Here is a 14,200-nt window from a genome sequence, read left to right as displayed (position 1 = left end):
AAGGTTTTGATTCCAGCAGCTGTTGATCAGGTTCAGGGACAAGCGCTAGCTGCATTGCAAGTTTTAAAGGTAATTATTTATTCTCATTCACATGGTTGACTACAATTTGGTGTGCATTTACTGTTAAAATCTACTTTTTCTTAACAGTATTTTTTATATCTAGTCCTAATATTCTAAAAGATCGCCGGAAAATAACGGTTTGACAATATTTTGTACTTAATAACATATCGCGGAACAATACCGTTTGGTTCAAATTCCGCTAAACAATAGTGTTATAGTGTTATAGTCTTGCTATTTAACAACACTGTAAATAAAAGAGCTGCAAAGTAGTTCTAATAAAAGTTTTCAATAGAAATTCAATAACAAAAGATGCACTAATAGAAAATCCCGAAATTTACTTTATCACTGTACTGGCTTAAACTTGGGCTGGATATTTGGCTCAATGTGTGTTACTAAGCCATACTCTATCTTATTGATGATGGTTTGCTGGAAGGAACAATCCATCTTTCTGTTGGAAAAAGATCCATTTTTTTGAGTTAGAATATTAGAAAATATCTTATAATAACTTTTATATTATATTAGAGTATCTTAAATTATTTCCTAGGATCAATTTATAATCATAGAGATATCTTAGAATATCTCTCATTATTATTATGATTTATTCCTTATTTAGGATTGAGTCTATGTTTCTTTATAAATAGAGATTAGTATTGAGTCTTTTGTAATCAAGTCAGCATTAAGCTATTATCAATAATATTCAAACCGTTATTATTTTCTCTCATCCTTTTCTCTAAAATCTCACAACTTCAACATGGTATCAGAGCCTATTTCGATTCTCCTTGAAGATCCCGCCTCTATTCCGCTGCCGAGTTCCCAACAGTTAGGGAATATAATCATAGTTTCTCTTTTCCAATATTCCGACACGTTTCACTCGATTTTCATTCAATTTGTTACTACCGCCGCTGCCACTATTTCCGACAAATTTTCCTGCGAACAACAGTCATCTCCAGATCAGGTCATGCCCAAAAGCGCGTCGCCAAAAACCGTCACACACGCTCTCACGCGCTGCAAATCTCTCATGCGAGTAGATCTGTCGCCGCTGCCGTCGGCTACTGCCTGTCGTTGCTGCTGTCCCGTCTCCTACTGCTGCCATCTGCTGTTGCTGCATGCCGTTGCTGTTGGAAAAGTTTTCCGACACAACCACTTCCACTGTGTGCGGAATCTCCCAATCTACACAACCCAAATTTTCTTTTAGGTCAAAAGTTGCTCCACACGCGCTCATGTGCCTCCAAGAGCCGCCGTGTTTATCTCACGCGCCGCCACCAACAGCCTCGAGCTCAGACGCGTCTGTCCGCTTTCCGGCGTAATGTTTCAGTCTTCTAGATTGAGTTTTCCTTCCTGGTTTCAGATCTGTTTTAAGTTTTTTTTCTTTCGAATCACATGCATACAACTTGGCAATTTGTCCCAGATACACTGGCCCCATCTTTGTCCCAGATGTACTGGCCTTGCCTTTCTCTCCTTGAAGCATGTCTCTCTCTCCTTGAAGCAAATTCAAGTTTAAATATTTTGAGTCTCAGATATTATTGGTTTGAAGCTTCCAAATGCAGTTTTTTAGAAGGACGGACCTTACTTTGTTCAACTGCTATCTGGCTAGGCTGTATTTATAGCAATTCTCTTCGACTTCACCTGCATCCTTGAGTTGTCTTTCCATCTTTTTTTATTATTATTTTGCGGAGTAAAACTTTGTTTTCTTGTAACAAGCTACAACTTAGTAAGTTTTAGCTTGAGGGGGAGTGTTAGAATATTAGAAAATATCTTATAATAACTTTTATATTATATTAGAGTATCTTAAATTATTTCTTAGGATCAATTTATAATCATAGAGATATCTTAGAATATCTCTCATTATTATTATGATTTATTCCTTATTTAGGATTGAGTCTATGTTTCTTTATAAATAGAGATTAGTATTGAGTCTTTTGTAATCAAGTCAGCATTAAGCTATTATCAATAATATTCAAACCCTTATTATTTTCTCTCCTCCTTTTCTCTAAAATCCCACAACTTCAACATTTTTAATGCATAAAATATAATTAACCAATAGGTCAAGTCAAGCAGATCATATTAAGTCAGACACTTTGATGTCATTACAATGTCTCAATTGAAAAGGTAAAACCCAAAAAACCTAATACAATTTGTAACTCAAAGAAACAAAATGTTGTGTTTCAACTACAACTCTAACGGGAATTGCAAATGTAAGGCACAAAGAACATTAGATCTTCTAGTCAAATACTGAAGCCCATATCATGAAACTCTTCCTTTTCTTCAACCTTCTTTTCCTCCATGGATTTGGCAGCAGCTGCAGCACCTCCACCAGGTGCAGAGGCAACAACAATAGCACCTTCACCAGAAGAAACTGAGGACAACTTTTCTCTTTATTTTGTCAACCAATCACAAACACTTTTTGTATGACTTTTAATAGAGATATCATTAAATTCAAATATTTTTAGTGAACCAGCGGTGTTGATTGATTGACTATGTAAAAAATATTTACAACGTCAGGATATATGAATTAAATCTATTTTATTACGAAGGCACACACACATAAGGCATTAAAAAAAGACTAAGCCAAATAAATATTGTTATTTATTATACTTTTTCACGTTTTAGTGGATACAATGTTTAATCTCCGCTTGTTTTGAAATATCCAAATAGAGCCTATGGGAAACCACATAAAACTTAAACATAAAGAAATAAAGAACAATAATTTTTTGACTCCAAAGAACAATATATTAACACAAAATACATATGTATCAACACTAAATATAATATGATATGATTTGGGCAGGAAACTGAATGATTTGAGGGCGACAGTAAAATTCATCTTATTTAGAATAATTTTGCTTTATATAATATAATAATAATAATAATAATAATAATAATAATAATAATAATAATAATAATAATAATAATTAATAATTGATCTTGCAATGTAAACATCATATTATATTATTATTTTCTTTTTAAATTAAAAAAATAAAATTAGACAAAGTTTTATTATTATTATTTTCTTTTTATTATTACAACTGTCGTGGACGAGATTTGAACTCTATTCTTTTGAGGTTATAAAATTTAGAAAAGTTGATTTGAGCAAGAAACATAATTTTAAAAGAGGCACGTTAAATTTATCTTCTTTAGAAAAATATTACTTTATATAATAATAATAATAATAATAATAATAATAATAATAATAATAATAATAATAATAATAATAAAAGTGATGCATTTGCAACTCATCTTTATTTTTGCTTATATTATAATATTTTAATTTTTCTATCAACAAATTAAATTCTTATAATGAATATTATATATTTGTTTATAGATAATTTTTATTTTAAATTAATCACAGTCTTAATTGATTCTCTAGTAATAATAACTTAATTTTGTATATGATAAAATTTTATTAGCATTTGATGCATTAGATTACATATAGATATCTATATTATATCATTTATTTATCATTATTATTATTATTATTATTATTATTATTGTTATTATTATTGTTATTATTATTATTATTATTATTATTATTATTTCATTTCAAATTAAAGTAAAAAAAGTTAATAAATATGGTTTGGGCGGGAAATTGAATGAATTTGAGGGTGACACGTAGAACTTACTTTATTTTGCATAATAATAATAATACTTAATTCCTTTTTATGTCGATGTATTCAATCCATAATATGAATCAAATACATCGACTTTTGTTGCCCCAAAAGTCTCTTATAAAAAGGAACAACAGTAGTAATAGATAATAAATACTAGATAACTTGATAATTGCTTGATTAAAAAGACCAAAAACCAACCTTGTAGGGAATAGGGATATACAAAACTTCTAATACTAAATAAATAATTCAATTTATATACACTGTCAATGTAAAGACTTTTTACACTATTACTCAATTATAACCGTTAGATGATTAAAAATATTTGACTTAAATTGTAACTCCTCTCAAAGTCACACTTTTGAATGGTTGTTATTTGTTGATAGTATAAAACTTTTTACGTTGACATTGTATAGCAATTAAACTCATAAATAAATTAGAAAGCAAATCATAAAAATAACTAAGAAATATAAAAACTAAACCGAGTAGATAATCTAAGATATTATAAGGTACACTAATAGAATATAAATATTATTTGTTCACTCACTCATTGTCGTTATTCACTTGAAAATTGTTAAATCCACAGGTCATTGAGCCTGATGTTCAACCTGGTGATTTATGCACACGTCGTGAATATGCTCGATGGTTGGTATCTGCCAGCAGTGCTCTTTCAAGGTAGTAGTTTATTTCTTCTTTCTGTGTGTGATGTGAATGACAAAATGTAAACATGTGGTAACTATTTTTCACACATGTAATATATGGCGTTACATGCATCCTTGTGGTTACTTTATAGGAATACGGTTTCCAAAGTGTATCCTGCCATGTACATAGACAATGTTACTGAGCTTGCATTTGATGACATCACCACCGAGGACCCTGATTTTTCTTCCATTCAAGGTCAGAACTTGACGACTGATAATCATCTTTAGCTATACAACCTGTTGGTCTATGCATATATTGTATAAAGAATGTTGTTTTCCAGGTTTGGCAGAAGCTGGACTTATTGAAAGCAGGCTCTCAGTAAGTGATATACAGTTGTCCGCTGATGAAGACAATAGCCCTTTTTACTTCTCCCCTGAAAGGTGCATTTATTTTTGTAGTTAGTGCATAGTTGTATCTCATTCTGTTTAAGATGTGATTTTAACTTTATATGAAACAGGCTACAATTTGATCTCTCCCTTTCTCGTATTTATTTTTTCAGCCCTTTATCACGTCAGGATCTTGTCAGTTGGAAAATGGCCCTAGAGAAAAGACAGCTTCCTGAAGCTGACAGAAAGGTTGTCTCAACTTGTTGTTTTATTTGATATTGTTGAGCCATCTTCTTGATTCCAACTGCATTGAAAAGACGAACATATTTATCAAATCTAGTGACTGATGGCAGATGCTCCACCGACTTTCTGGTTTCATAGACGCTGATAAGATACATCCTAATGCATGCCCCGCACTAGTAGCCGATCTATCTTCTGGCGAGCAGGGTATAATTGCTCTTGCATTTGGTAAGTCATTATCTTTGTACATCTGTTTAAATATTCAATAATACACTTCATAATAAAATTATATTTGTCATTCCTTTTCTCATAGTTGTTTCAAATCAGCTTTTGGTTGACTTGTTCATTTATTTTCCTTTGGATGGGGGGCTGTTTATTCTAGGTTATACACGATTGTTCCAGCCCGACAAACCAGTGACAAAAGCCCAAGCTGCTATTGCCCTTGCTACTGGAGATGCTTCTGACATAGTCAGTGAAGAGCTTGCACGCATTGAAGCAGAATCTATCGCTGAAAATGCTGTTGCTGCACATACTGCTTTAGTAGCTCAAGTTGAGAAAGATATCAATGCCAGTTTCGAGCAGGAGCTTTTCCTAGAGAGGGGAAAAATCAATGCAATTGAAAGAATGGCAGAAGAGGCAAAACTCGAGTTGGAAACACTGAGAGCTCAGAGAGAAGAAGATACTGTCGTCTTGGAAAAAGAACGCGCTGCTATTGAATCAGAAATGGAAGTTTTCTCAAAGTTAAGGAATGAGGTTCAGGATCAATTACAAAGTCTTATGAATAACAAGGTTGAAATGGCGTATGAAAAAGAGAGGATAAAAAAGCTTCGGGAACAAGCAGAAGTTGAAAACAATGAGATTACCCGTTTACAATATGAGCTAGAGGTTGAACGCAAAGCCTTGTCCATGGCCAGGTAAAGTCATGAAGCTTTTGAATGCAACTAAAATATATTTGATCAGCTCTCAATTTTGGTTTCATATAAATGGTAAGAGAACATCTTGGTTGTTACTGCAATCTGCTTGGCACATTAGTGCTTATTTCTCAAAGCAAATGAGTAAATGTCTAAATGAGCACATTTTTGACATCTATATTATGTTAATTAGAGAAAATATCACCATTGATGGGTGTATCTGCTAGTGCCTGCACTTTTTGCACAACCATTTATATTCTATAATAACTGTTTCCAATTGTATTTTCAGTGCACATTTATTTCTAGATCTACTTGAATTTGTGCAATGATGTTGCTGGAACTGCATGGATAGTATGTCCTGCTATGAGGCTATTACTCTTGACAGTTGTTTCTTTCTTATCCATCATAAATGAATTTATTCAAAAAAACTCATTTTGCACTTTCAATCCATTGTAAAAGTTTTCAATACGCGTTGTTTGTTTGGACTCAGGACTTGGGCGGAGGATGAAGCCAAACGAGTGAGAGAACAAGCAAGAGCATTAGAGGAGGCTAGAGATCGTTGGGAGAGGCACGGAATCAAAGTGGTGGTTGATGATGACCTCCGCAAGGAGGCCTCGGCTGAAGTTACATGGTTGAATGCTGGGGAGCAGTACTCAACTCAAGGATCAGTTGACAGGGCTAAAAGCTTATTGGAGAAGCTCAAACAAATGGGGGCAGATGTCGAAGGAAAGTGCAGAGAAACAATTGACAAAATCATCCTTATGGTTTCCCTATTTTTATCAAAATTGAAGGAATGGACAGCAAAAGCAAAAATGCAGGCCGAAGAAATGCATGAAGCTGCTATCTCAAAGGCAGGTAAGTCGGCCAACGAGTTGCAGCACAGTGCCGTCGAATTTGGATTTACTGTGAAAGAAGGTGCAAAGCGAGTTGCTGGCGATTGTAGGGAAGGAGTTGAGAAAATCACCCAAAAGTTCACTCATAAGTTCAAGACCTGATCTTTCCAGCTCACTGCATCTTTAATTTATTATTTTTCAAGCTGCTGATTATTGACCAGAAGTGTAGTTTATTGAGTTTCTTTTTCTTTGTGCTTCAATAGAGACACCAGACACAGAGGCAGTGTCATTGGCAGTTATAACTTTCTATATCTGTCTTTGGATGATTGCAACACATTCATACGTTTTTGTATAATAATTGAAACTAATAGCAATTGTAATTGAGAAATAAAATAACTTGCTGTAATTGAACATTTTATTTTTTTTTCTCTCAAATGTCAGCAGCTGATTTTGATCATGAAAGATAAAGACATCAAACCATAACAAATATCAATTGTCAAAATTGAAATGCAGAATCTAGATTTAACTTATATGAGATGAAAAACTCGTAGTTATCCAGAAGATTCTTTTTATATTTCCTTCTCCATAAGTGCTTCGCAAGTTACCTAAACTTGCTCTATGATGAATTTGATATAAATTTTATGATGTAAATTTTAGTTTAGGGGAGACAACTATGTACAAGATTAGAGATAGGGGTGTACACGATTGTGGATTGGGTTGATTTTTTGTCTAATCCGATACTCAAATCGATTAATTTTATTTAGGTTGGATTGAACTCTCAACCCGTGATTTTTATATCAAATGCGAATCGAATCAAATCAACCCAATTATGAGCGGGTAGGGTTCGCGGAGCATAATGAAAAAATATTTTATTTAAAAAAAAATGTAATTAAATATAAATATTTGAACATCTAAAAAAAATAAAGCTATATACAACATATCATTCAATACTTATAATACATCCACAGACTCAATAAAACACTTAAATCAATTAAAATAGCATCAAATTCTCAAATATAATTCAACAACTAAATTTTAACTATACATCAATAATAAATAAAAATATATATGTCACGTCAATGAGTTAAGTTCACGGATTCAAAATGTTAAATCCGCTACCTGAACTGAACATCATTGGATTTAAATAAGTTGGTTCGGGTTAGACCCGAACTTGAATGGGGTGAATTAAAATGCGAGTTGGGTTGGTTTGAGTGATCAGATTCACGGGTTTATCTGTATCTATGAACACCCATTGTCAGAGATTCTCATCTATTTAAGCTAGTACTGAGCAAAACTAATTGACCCGATCGAACCCACGCCACTTGAATAAGCTAATTTGATATTCGAGCAAGTTATAGCGAGTCACAGGTCACCAGATTTTCAAATATGAGTGTATACGAGTTTAAGTGATCGAGTGCGATGAGAAAAAATAGATCAAAGGTTACACAAATATGAATGTTTCATTTAAAACTTTAGGTATAAAAACTAAATTTTTTAGCTTGATTTTTTCAGTCTCATTTAGTCATCACAACATCAATATGATAAATAAATTGTTTGATAAAAATCTACTAAAACATTGACAAAAATATTAAAACCCCAATGTATTTTTTCTTAAACAAAATGAATTTAAAAATAAACTACGTACAAATAGTTAAAAAAAAAATGAACATCTCAGTAAGAAATAAAAAATCTATCACTGAACAATCCAACCGCACTAATCGAAACCTGTTTAATTGGATCTGAACCCACCCACACCTAATTGATGCACAATTCTAATTTCAACAATGATTTATGACCAAATTTATATTTTGTCTACGGGAGAATTTTGAATTTGAATGTGAGTCACAATTAGTGTGAGAGAGGAAGATCCAACTATATGTGTCAAACTTATTAGACAATTAAATATCTTTAAACCATACCTAAAATGAAATTACTAATAGTAAACATAGACCTAGTTGGATTTGGTATCAACTATCTATATAAGACAATGAGATATAAAGTAACTTCCTTAATCACCATTCTCGTAATTAGGACATGTAATCAATTTGGAAGTATATGTGTAATTAACAAATTGCAAGGAAACCACAATTGAGTTTGCTCTAGAACCCAAGTATAACCCAATATCAAATGCCTTTTTTATTTATCAGCTCCATCAAGTTCTACAAGCAATTCACTTCTAGACCACTATCATCATACTCCTTCCATTTGGACTTCAAACTACAAGCACAAGATAAGCATCATCTTGTCTTTACCATGCTCTTTTTGTTGGTTCCTTACTTTTATGCCAAGTATTTTTTTTTTTCTTCTAATAACTAAACTGGACCATCATAACATAACTTCATTGCATGATAATACCAATTCTTTTATTTATTTATTTATTTATTTATTTATTTATAATCTTGATATGTATGAGCTTTTAATCTTTTCATTTTCGTTAAAACAACTAAGGATGTTGATGATGCATTAATATTGCAAATTATGGAATTAGTACTTTTCAAAAAGATGTTTAAACAACTTCAACGAGTTCTGTAGTTAAAAATGACATAACATTTTATGTATATGATTGAGCAACATACCTAAATCTTTTAGTTTAAAAATACATCGAGTAAACCTATTTTTGCATCAACGTTGAACAATCAACCATCTTGATCATGTTTTAGTCTTGATAAGAATGGATTTGTACTTTAGGTGTTGATGTGTAAGCATCATAATTGAGTTTTGTTTGTTAAAAAAGTCCAAACAACAATAACATAGTATTACAAATTATGTAGATGATGCATTAAAATTGCAAAGTATGGAATTTGTGTATTTCAAAAATATGTTTGAACAACCTCAATGAGTTTTGTAGTTAAAAAAGACACAAGAACCACAATATACTAAAGCTAATGTAAAGCTAGACTACTTTGAAGTTATCATAACATCAGTTAGATACAAAGGTATGGTTTATGTTTTTCTTGATAAAATCAAACCTATCTTTAGCTCTAGAATGTAGGATAGGGTTTTTGGTTAGGCAAATGACAAAAGTGTTGTCACAATAAATAGGAATGTTGGTTTTTAGGATTTTGTAGTCTTCTAGTTGATATTTCATCCAAAGTAGTTGAGAGCTACAACCAACTGTTGAAATGTACTTAACTTTTGTTGTTGACATAACAATTGTGTTTTGTCTCTTACTTGAATAATAGATTAAGTTGTCACCTAGAAATGTGCAGTTTCCACTTGTGCTTTTTCTCTCAAGTTTATCTCCAGCATAATCAGAATCACAATACTTATTCATTTTATAGTTAAGAGATTTTTTGTAGAACAAAGTAAGGTTGGTAGTGCCTTTTAGGTATCTAAGGATTCTCTTAACAACAGTTAAATGAGGTTTCTTAGGGCCAGCTTGAAATCTTGCACATACACACACACACTAAATATTATATCTAGTCTAGAAGCGGCGAGGTATAAAAGTGATCATATCATTTCTCTAAATATTTTTTGGTCAACTTTTTGGCCCGATTCATCTTTTTCAAGTGAACAAGTATGGTGCATTTGTGTAGGCGTATGACTTCTTGAGACCTCTTTTGTATATTAAGTTTGATGAATGTATATACCTTTTTAACTTTGATGAATTTGTATCCCTAAGAAGAACTTAACTTCTCCCATCATACTCATTTGAAACTCAAGTTGCACCAATTTTAAAAGTCATTTGAAACAAGGCAAAAAGTGCCATTAGTAGATCATTAAATAATGTCATCAACATAAATTTGAATAATAAGAATGTCATCTCCTATTGATTTTCTAAAAAGTGTATTATCTATTTGTCTTCTTTCAAAATTACTTTTAAGCAAGAAATTACTAAGTCTATCATACCATGCCCTAGATGTCTGTTGTAGAACATAAAGAGATTTCCTAAATTTAAAAACATGATTTGGAAATTCAGAGCCTTCAAAACCTGAAGGTTGTTTAACATAGACTTCTTCGCTTATATAACCATTTAAAATATCACTTTTAACATCCATTTGAAATAATATAACGTTATTATTTGCAACAAAAGAAAATAGGATACAAATAGCTTCTAGCCTGGTTATTGGAGAAAATATCTCAATGTAATCAATGCTCTTTTTGCTGATTGTAGCCTTGTGCAACAAGTTTTGCCTTGTTTATGACTACTTCACTTTTTTTATATTCAGCTTGTTTCTAAAAACCTACTTGGTTCCAATGATGTTCTTCTTTGGTCTAGGTAATAGATCCAAAACATTATTCCTCTTAAATTCATTTAACTCTTCTTGAATTGCAAGAATCCACCCATCATTTGCATTTCCAATGATTAGTGTTTCAGGATGACATGACTTGTACTTCCATACATATTTGCCTTTTGATTTATCTTGGCTACTTGTGGCTTGGTCGGATTCATCTTCTGATGATTTGCTTGTATCCTCTTATTTTTTAGATTCTTTTGATTTGTCTGCATCTGCTTCCTCTAGTTTCAGTAAACTTGCAATATCATCAACTTGCTTTGACTTTTCAAAGTCAATCTATTTGTCATATAACATAAGATAAATTAGATAATTTAAGAATGAAATAATATAGCCCAAAACACCAATTTTGTTTTTGGTGGTGTATGCTTGTTTTTGAAGAAACAAACTTGTATTATGCTTCTGCTGAAATTTTCAGGTTTTGTGATTCTCTTGGTTCCTCTAAATTTTTGAGAACCTCCAAAATACTTATTTAGCTATGATTTTAAGATCAAACTTCTTGTTATCACAGTAAGCATAATCTCAAGCAGTAATTAAATTTAAAGAAAGATATAACCTATATGTCAACACTTTGAGTTTCACTTTGAAAACCCTCAGTTCTATTTTTTTTCTTCTAGTTTTCATATTATGAATTTTCTTATTCTCTTATTAGAGGGTCTAGATGAAGGGGTTTAAATTCCAATCCAGGTTTGTAGTCTTGATGAATTTGATTGGAGTATTCAAAGAAGTCTCATGATTTTGATTGTTAATTTGATATTTCAGTTTCTGCTGATGTATCAGGTTCCTCTAGTAATTTTGGTTTAGCTGATACTTCAGATTCATCAGATGGTTTTGATTTTTTTGATAGTTCTGGTTCATGATATGGTTCTTATTTTTCTGATAGTTATGGTTTATGAGTTGGTTCTAGTTCTGATAGGTAATGTGTTGACCAGTTCTTCTTCCACTTGAGTCAGCTCTTGGGACATAGACCTTTTCCCTTCATAAGTTGTTAGCATCCATTTACTAGATGCCATAATTGGTGTTTCAACTTGGTTACTTAGAACACCTACAACATAAACAATTTTGTCTTTTGGTACCCAAATCTGATTGGGTCATGGGTTGCTAGTCTTAAAAGGTTTCTCTTATTTTCTTGTATTTAACACGAGACTAGATAATTTAGATTGACCTTTCTTAGAACAAATAGTACACAAAACATCAAAGTGAGCAAGTTTAGGTTCAAATATTGTTTCTTCAAATCCTAGACATCTTTTACCATTTCTACTAACACCATAAATAATATATGCATACTTGCTTTAGAAAATCTTGGAATACTTCTTCATGCTTATCAAAATTACATGTGGTATTTTCAACATGAATATATTTCAAGGTTTTATCTTTAAGTTCAACAATATTAGTTTTCAGATTTGCATTTTCTGTTTTAAGTTCAATAATATCAGTTTTCAGAGTTGTATTTTCTATTTTAAAACATTAACTTTTTCAGTTAGGTTTGCATTTTCTTTCCTAAGTGTTTTCAGTTTTAAAGAAAATTTGTGATTATTATTTAAAAAATCATTTAAAGCAATAGTTAAATCAGATCGAGTTAAGTTAGAAAATACCTTAATTTCTTCATTTGTTGATTCACTTCCAAAGTAATAATATGTGTTGGATTCATAGGCAGAGTTGGTATGAGCCATCAAAGCCAAATATGCTTGCTCTGCATCATCAAAGGATTCATCAAAATCAACCCATGTAGCCATTAGACTCTTCTTCTTAGGTCTAGAATATTTCCTATGATGTTTCCCTTTCTCCATATTTGGATATTCTGACTTGATATGTCTAGATTCATTGCATCCATATCATATGATGTTTTTCTTGTCATATTTATCATCCTTTCCTCTGTTGAATTTCCTGGAATATTTGGAGAAATTTATTCTTTATGCTGTGCCACATCTTTTGAATTTTTTTGGATATGAAAGCCAATTCCTTTTCCTTTAAGTCTTCATTATGATCCTATGAATCATCATATTCAGATTATGTTGTTGCCTTTAGAACTTTCTTCTGCTTGGATCTCAAAGACAAGGTTGGTTGCTTCTTCATGGGCTCATCCTCTGCAAGTTTAATTTCATGTGATCTGAGAGAGCTGATTCATTCTTCCAGCTTAAGAGTATTCAGATCATTTGCTTCTTGAATAAGAGTGATCTTAGGTCTCCACTTGCTCGACATACTTCTTAGTATCTTCTTCACATGATCAGTAGTAGTATGTTTCTTCTCAAGTATCTTTAATCACGAGACCATAATCTTCAATATGAAAAGCATTGTTTTAATGTCTCCATCTTCTTCCATCTTGAACAACTCATATATTTTGACTAGGAGGTTGGCCTTTGCTTCTTGAACTTGTTTGTTTCCTTCATATGTCATAATCAGATTATCATAAATACTCTTTGTTGTCTCCTTGTTGGTGCACTTGTTAAACTCCTTGAAGGTGATTGCAATTATCATGAATATTTTGGACTTATGATGCATCTTTTTCTTATCAATATTCATATTATTTCTTGGAACTTCAATACCATCAGTATTCTTTGGAGAAGTATAACCATCTTCAACCAAGTCCCAAAGCTCATAACCTTGTGAAATAAAGATACTTCTCAGTTTGTCCTTCTAGTACTCAAAACGTTCTCCATTAAACAACTGTGTTTTGTTGATATTTCTTCCAGCAACTTCTTCACTGAATCTAGACATGTTGAACTCTTGGATCTTTCCTCAAACACTATAAAGTGCTCAACATTGAGACCAAGCTCTAATGCCAATTGAGGCGCAAACATGAGAGAAGGGGGGGGGGGGTTGAATTGTGTTTGACAAAATTGATAACTTTTTGCTAATTTGATGAAGGCTGATTGGTTTTTATGAATTACTTAGAGAAGAAGCAATCAGGTTCAGAGGCACCAAACAATGAAAGCATAAATAAATAAACACATAGACTTATCCTGGTTCTCCCCTAACTTAGAAGGCGTTAATCCACTAATTACATCTAGCCACCTCATTTAGAAGGCGTTAATCCACTAATTCAAATACCTTGAATTACAAATAACCTAACCATCTAAGCCAATCTTCCCAAACAACTTGACAACTCCACACTTTTGAAGAAGACAAAAACTTGGACTATACCAGCCAAAAACCTTGTTGAGACAAAAACTCATTTTAATGTTTTGATAAAAACAAACAAAAAGTTAATTAAGAATGTTAATTATGATTCTAAATGTTATGTTATTTAAATTATGCTTTTAAGTGTATTAATTTAAAGATAGGATT

General features: G+C 32.0%; 1 protein-coding gene across 1 annotated transcript in view; it reads left to right on the top strand.

Annotated features, from left to right (window-relative positions):
• Positions 1-7,105, top strand: part of LOC101490170 (uncharacterized) — a 10,159-nt gene extending 3,054 nt beyond the window's left edge. The window contains exons 4-11 of the mRNA XM_004499901.4: positions 4-69; positions 4,252-4,340; positions 4,459-4,562; positions 4,648-4,747; positions 4,867-4,942; positions 5,047-5,161; positions 5,316-5,847; positions 6,335-7,105. Of these exons, the coding sequence (XP_004499958.1) occupies positions 4-69; positions 4,252-4,340; positions 4,459-4,562; positions 4,648-4,747; positions 4,867-4,942; positions 5,047-5,161; positions 5,316-5,847; positions 6,335-6,839 (1,587 nt within the window). The 3' untranslated portion in view covers positions 6,840-7,105. The remainder of the gene's footprint in view (positions 1-3; positions 70-4,251; positions 4,341-4,458; positions 4,563-4,647; positions 4,748-4,866; positions 4,943-5,046; positions 5,162-5,315; positions 5,848-6,334) is intronic.
• Positions 7,106-14,200: the final 7,095 nt, after the last annotated feature.

The sequence above is a fragment of the Cicer arietinum genome, chromosome 8 (assembly GCF_000331145.2).
Source record: "Cicer arietinum cultivar CDC Frontier isolate Library 1 chromosome 8, Cicar.CDCFrontier_v2.0, whole genome shotgun sequence".
NCBI lineage: Eukaryota > Viridiplantae > Streptophyta > Magnoliopsida > Fabales > Fabaceae > Cicer > Cicer arietinum.
This window is presented reverse-complemented; position numbering and strand designations above follow the sequence as displayed.